Raw genomic sequence first — 6,745 nt, forward strand, 5'->3', positions numbered from 1 at the left:
GGCCACTGTTAGCACCACTATGAGCCACCGCCATGATAGTCAAGCCGCCGTACAAGCCACCATCAAACTCTAGGTCGAAGCACTCGATCACCACCACTGGCAGTGATGAATGACGGTGTTGTTTGTCTCTCCCTTTCTTTTTTACTTTATTTTTCCCTTTCCATTTTAGTAGTTCCCTCTTGTTTGATTTATTTTGCATGTGATTGAAATTCTCTCTTTAATTTTTTTTTTTTTTCTATTTAATCTATGATTGGGTTCTAAAAATTTTTTCATTACAGTTTGGGTTTTAAAAATGAGAAGGATTTTGAGTATGGATTAAGAGGATTTATAGGGTTTTGGATGTGTAACTGAAAATTTTGAACTATATTTACAAATGTTGTATTCTGGGTTTGAAATCTTTTTATTTATTTCAGTCATGTTCTAAGAGATGCATATTCTTGGGTTTGAAATAGCCCATTTTGATTTTGTTTGTTTGTGTTTTTTATGTTTTTTTTTTTTTTTTTTTTTTTCAGGAGAGAGACATAAAAGGGAAGAAAAAATACATTTTTATTCCTGATTTTAATGGAAGTGGGTAACGGAAACTAAACAGAGTTAAACACAGGTGAGGCAAAGTGTTAAGTTTTAAACTACGGATAGGCAAGATGCAAACCACAGGTGGGTTTATAGTAATTTGCCCAAAAATAAGTTAACAATCCAAATTCACATAAATATGAGATATCCATTGTTTGGATAGTTTAAAAAGTTCTAGGTTTTGGACTTGTAAATTTAGATTTAGGTGTTTAAGTCAAAATACCTTGTTTGGATAGTTTAAAAGGTCAAGGATTTGGATTTGGGCTGAATCCACCAAAATTTTAAACCCTAAAATATTTGAATTTGAAATAACATCTAATCCCTTAGGATTTCAGAAATCCTTAGCCATGCTAGAGAAACTTGAATTTTACGCTTCATTCTTTGACCTTGTTCATATAGAGATCACAATTCCTTAACTGTGTTCACTCGTCCTTTAAACATGTGATTTAACAAATTGTTTATAGTATTAGCATTGGGACTTTTAAAACTCCTAAAATGCTATTTTATCCTTCAAAACAACAAAAAATAGCTCACATCCAAGTTCTCAGGCTCTAAAAATTTTACATATAAAGTTTACGGTAGCATATCATACTTTTTTTAAATTGCTTTTTGTTCTCTCTCTCTCTCTCTCTCTCTCTCTCTCTCTCTCTCTCTCTCTCTCTCTCTCTCTCTCTCTCTCTCTCTCTCTCTCTCTCTCAAACCGGATTTGGTGGTTGATGGTTGTTGGATTATGGGTCATTTGATGGGTTGTGGGTTTTGTATGTGTTGGTGCCGTGGTGGTGGGTCATTTTAGTGGTGGCAATGCCTTTTGTGGCTAGTGATAGTGGCAGTGGGGGTGGTTAGTTGTGGAGGTGGATGGTTGGGTTTTTGTGGGTCGTTAGAGTGGTGGTGGCAGTGGCTAGTTGTGGCAGTGGCTACTTATGGAGGCGGATAATTGGGTTTTGTGGGTCGTTTGGTGGGTTATGGATTTTGTATATTGTGGTGGTGGGTCGTTTTGGTGATGGCAGTGGTTTTTGTGGTTGGTGGTGGCAATGCCAATCGCTGGGTGCGGTGGTGGCTAGTGACGGAGGTGGATAGTTGGGTTTTTGTGGCTTGTGTGGGTTTGCTGGTTGAGAGAAATATTAGGCGTGATGTGAAAAAATAAAAAATGAAATGTGAGGTGAGTTGTAAAATGGTATATTAAAATGGATAAAGTAGTTTTTTAGAAAGTAAAATGAGTAATGCTAATGCTCTTAAGAGTGGAAAAATAGATTGTGAATTTTGAAGCAAATACCTTCAAAGACCGCCAAACACGTGGTATTTGCTACATATGTCCTTTATAATTTTATTATAACATATGATAAGGATGATGTGCCCATAATTTTATTTATTTATTTATTTATTTATGAAAACCCATAATTTTATTAAAATACATAATAGGAGGATGTGGAATTAAATCATATGATTTGTGACCAGGCTTATCTTCTCAACCAGACACATGATGCAACTGCATTTATTTATTTATTATGTTACACAACTTAGTAACTTCTTATTTATCTTCCACAAGGACCATAACCTTATGTTTTGAAAATATCCAAAACTATAAAAATAAATAAATAAAATTAAACACTATATAACTCTGTAACCATCTTTAAATAATAATAATAATAATAAGTTCAAATTTGGTAAAAATTTAGTAATAATAATAATAATAAATCATCCAAATGATAGCTTAGAAGATTGAGTAGCTCGTTCATGACCAAGAATTTAAACTACTGTGGCATACTTGTTTGAAGACTAATATACAGAGTACAGATACAGAATGATGGTTTCCAGATTCAAGTGGGCACATACATTGCTTGTCGATTAATGGATAAGTGTCCACAAACTAATGGTGGTAAATGCAACATGCATACTTCATACCAATGACATTTAATAATGTAAACAAAATTGGTAGCTGAGACTTATGAATTTTGACGCAAGAATTTGACAGTCTTGATACTGCTTGTTGAGATTTAAGAACCTTTGCTCCACAAAAAAACACGTACTGGAAGCATAAGCATGATGTTCATCCCTTGTTTGAATAACCCTAGGTCTTTTCTGTGAATTTCTCTGCTCTATTATCAATTTATCATAGCTGAATGTGGCATTACCTAATTAAGTGACAATTGATTAATGCATATAGTTAAGTGACAATTAAATCAATTAGACATTTAAATACATCCAATCAATGCACAATCATCTATAGAAAACAGGAAATTAATATTATGGATTAAGGTATGGATAAAGGCTTTGGTACAATCCATAATGACCATCCCACATAACACAGCAAGTAGCAGAACTACCAAATTGACACAAAAGATAGACGTACATATAACAAAGTCACATGTATTATGGCTACAGTCTAAGGTTCAGATCATAAACTATCCACTATTGCGTGACGAGAATAATGTAAACCATATATGGAGATTGACCTGCAGGCTGCAGCTATTCAAAAACCATGAATCTTGATATGTTCCTTCTTCACAATGCCAGCCTGTAAAGAAGAAAACACAAAAGGAACATTTACATGAACCACAAATATACAAGACAAAGGGCAACTTAAAAAAAACAACAGTGACAATATTAAACCTGCACAAGGAAGGTAGAAACATTCTTCCTCTGATCTCCCTGAAGTTGTATAACCTTCATGCATGAAACGATGATGTTAAAATTCTGTTTGATTCTAAGAAAAATAAAACAAAGCTACTTAAGGTAATGCTGCTATTAAAAACATATGCAAAGAACAACAATTCTGCAGTGCATCACATGAACAGTAAGGTGTACAAATAGTATACTTTAAAGCTATTCAAATTTTTCTGTTTTTTTTTTTTTTTTAAATTATTTTTAACCTACAACTTCACCCTTCCCCTAGAAGTTATAAGGGAAGGAGATGCCAGTTGAACTAAGAGCCCATTGGAAATTTTCTAAATTTTCTGTTACGTGTACTGTTCATTGATGGTAAAGAACATGGACAAAAATATAAAAAGCAAAAAACAAATTCCCATGTCACCAATGGGATAGAAACAAACCTGGCCTTGCTCTGGATCCTGGACAACAGTACCATTACAGCAGAACTCTTTCTTAAGGTCCTTTAGTATCTTGTTATAGCTGTATTCCTTCTTCAACCCTTGCACAGTAGTCAAGCTTTTCCTCCCATTACGCTGCTGTATACGCACATGAACATACTCTTTTGTCCCAGCACCCGAGTCCTCAGCATTTGCCTCAGCAAAGGGATCTGCCCAGTTACAGAACAGCCACTCAGATTATATCCAGGGTCAAGAGACATATACCCTTGGCTTCTGATTTATCAAATCAATAAACGTATTCATAAGCGAAAAGAAAACCTACCAAAAGCAGTGGGAATCTGAGCGTCGAGTTCAGACATGAAACTTGGCGGTTGGAATTAGAAAAGTAACCAAACAAATCCTTTGTTTTATGATCAGAACTGCTGAAAACTGAAATAGAAGGTAGACAAAACTCAATTGATCAAAATCTAGATTTGACATGAACTGCCATCTGTCCAGAATGACACATTTAAAAGATACATTAATAACAATATCATTATATGCTTGTAAGTACAGGGTGGATGGTGAGGTCATCAGTTGAAGACCCACTGGATGGGCGTGTTACTTATTAATAATAATAAATAAAAAATACCATTCTCTTCTGCTTCTTTTTTTTAATTAAGTAGTTATCAATGTTTATGTTAACTATATAAAGAAGGAAAAACAAGCCTTCAAACAACACAAGAAGCCACCAGGGGTATCATTATAACTGAACAAAGTACACTTCAAATTTAAATTGGGGTCTAGAGAACAACAGATATAACATTTTACCAAAATCAAGTTTTTCCCCCACATCATTTTGTTACTATAATATAAACAAGACAATTTACATAAATCCCTAAATTAGCCCCATTCACATAACCTTCTTAACTATTTGAAAACGGCTGCACACATTTCCATTTTCTTCATCCAACTTCATAAAAGGTCAAATCCTAAATAAAAGTTTTGGGCAATCATTTCTCCCAAGCCTTGCCCATTACTTCCTGAACCTGCTGTACTAAGGAATATAGTTTAGAACAAACCTATCCTTACTATTGCAATTAGTATTCATCATTTTACATACCAACTCATATCATCCGGCTTTCTTATCTTGTCTTCATTTCATTGCTTGACAGTATTTTCATGAATTCCGTCACTTATTTCTTATAGTACCCTTTCATCTCTTTTTACTCATTCATGCCATCATTTTTAGGTTAAGCTACAATCACTGAATCCTGACTGCCCAGCATTGTATACCAAGAACGCTGACCAGCTTAGCCATCTTAGACAACTCCCTTTTTTTTCTTTTCAATCTAGCTGATAAGAATAGGATCCAAAATACTGCTTTCACTTCACCTACCCAACTAAAATCCACATGCTCTATGCTTTACAAGACTCCCACCCCCCACCAACACCCCCCCCCCCCCCAAACCCCTTTTCTCTTTTTCTTTTTTTCATAAATAATGGGAACAGACACATTTATACATTTTTCACAAGTACTTGGGGTAAAAAAAAAAACAGATATTTTCCAAAAATAATTTTTAATATGATCCACTCCTCCAATCTTCCATGTAGTTTTAAAAAGTTAACATTTATGCTTAGAAATTATTACCATAAACTTTTATTCATAAAATTTTATAGCACAAATCCCTCATTTAGATTGGGGTGGTCCCAAAAAAGTAGATCCCATCACCATAATTAATAGTATAAAATCACTTCTGAACTTTCAATAGAGGCTCTTATTTCATATTTCTACACTGGATTGCTCTTTCAACCCTGGTTGTCTTATAAAATAAAATAATAACAAATAAACCCTGGTTGTCCTCTAGACTTATCTGACATAACCAACTAGACAATCAACCATTGCATCAAACACAAAAACACCACTTAAACTAATTAAGAAACCACACAATCAATATATAATCAATTATAAAATATCCCAAGAAACCAAAATACTAATTTTTTTTTTTTAAGTACTCACAGATTCCTAATCCTGCCTGTGACGCAAACCCAACGTAAAAGTTTCAAACTTAAAAAGCATCATTAGGAGAAAAGCAAAACCAAAAACAAAACCAAAAAAAAAAACCCAGTACAAAATACCCTTTATCCAAAAGAAACCAGGAATGACATGGGATTTATAAAAATCAATACTATGCACTAAAATGAAAAAAAAAAATAGTAAAGAATTAGGGAACATGATAAGTTAACAAACACAGAGACGTGTGTAAATATATACAACACATAAAATCAAATAAGGCAGGCTATATAAATAAATAAAAAAATTGATTAAGCAACAGAAAACAATCTAATAGAAAGAAGAAGAAGATAGATACCAGATAGGAGGAGGACGGTGATTTTGAAGAGTGAGAGACAGGAGAGAGAGAGAGAGAGAGAGAGAGAGATATGAGATATGTTGTGGGTCGGAAAGACTCTTTTATAACTACAAGCTACAGACAAAGTCTCTGAGCCACTCAACTCAACTCGGTTTTCTTTTTCTTTTTCCTTATTTTTTTCAGAAATTTGTGTGAGAGAGTTTTTGACGGTCTATCTTAGGGGAGATAGGAATGGACGGTGGTAATAGGAGTTCACGTGTACAGCGTTGGAGTCAAGGACTCATGAGTACAGTGACTACACTACATTTGGGCAAGCATATGATACCGTGCGTACTTTGCACGCTTGGGTCCCACAATTGACTATTGAGATTGTCTATTGCAATTTGCAACAGAATAAGTTTTATGCCACAAAAAGTGGCACAACAATAGTTTTTTTTTTTTTTTTTTTTAATGACTCCTTTTAATCTTAACTTTGGATTTTTTTTTTTTGGAAGAATTTTTAATTTTATTACCATTTCACCGCACCTTTTAGAGTGTTTTGGCTAAATATTGGCCAAACTAGAGTTTATAGGCGTATAAGGATTGTTCAAAGTTTTTTTATTTTTTATTCTTATAATGAAAGAGGAGAAAGGTGAAATTCGGTACCAAGGTAGTCGAATTGCTTAGAAAAGTGGCATTACGCCACCGCATATGTCAAGAGTGAGAAGAGAGAATGACGTGATAGATGAGAGAGGAGAGAAATCTATATATATATATATATATATATATATATATATA

The 6,745-nt window shown here is 34.0% G+C and overlaps 1 protein-coding gene across 1 annotated transcript; it reads right to left on the reverse strand.

The window, feature by feature from the left end:
- Window positions 1-2,792: 2,792 nt before the first annotated feature.
- On the reverse strand, window positions 2,793-6,186 carry LOC142639187 (protein translation factor SUI1 homolog 1-like). The gene is made up of 5 exons (XM_075813312.1): window positions 5,969-6,186; window positions 3,940-4,046; window positions 3,621-3,826; window positions 3,181-3,234; window positions 2,793-3,085 (listed from the first exon to the last, which is right to left on the reverse strand). The coding sequence occupies exons 2-5, from the start codon at window positions 3,974-3,976 to the stop codon at window positions 3,041-3,043; spliced, it is 342 nt and encodes a 113-aa protein (XP_075669427.1). The 5' UTR covers window positions 3,977-4,046; window positions 5,969-6,186; the 3' UTR covers window positions 2,793-3,040.
- Between the last annotated feature and the right edge of the window lie 559 nt (window positions 6,187-6,745).

This window comes from Castanea sativa, chromosome 6, assembly GCF_040712315.1.
Source record: "Castanea sativa cultivar Marrone di Chiusa Pesio chromosome 6, ASM4071231v1".
Lineage (NCBI taxonomy): Eukaryota > Viridiplantae > Streptophyta > Magnoliopsida > Fagales > Fagaceae > Castanea > Castanea sativa.

Coding starts and splice junctions, on each gene's coding strand:
- LOC142639187 (XM_075813312.1), bottom strand. CDS start 3,976: ATGTCTGAACTCGACGCTCAGATTCCCACTGCTTTTG. Junction 3,827..3,939: donor TCAGATTCCCACTGCTTTTG/GTAGGTTTTCTT, acceptor GTAACTGGGCAG/ATCCCTTTGCTGAGGCAAAT. Junction 3,235..3,620: donor AGGATCCAGAGCAAGGCCAG/GTTTGTTTCTAT, acceptor TCATGCATGAAG/GTTATACAACTTCAGGGAGA.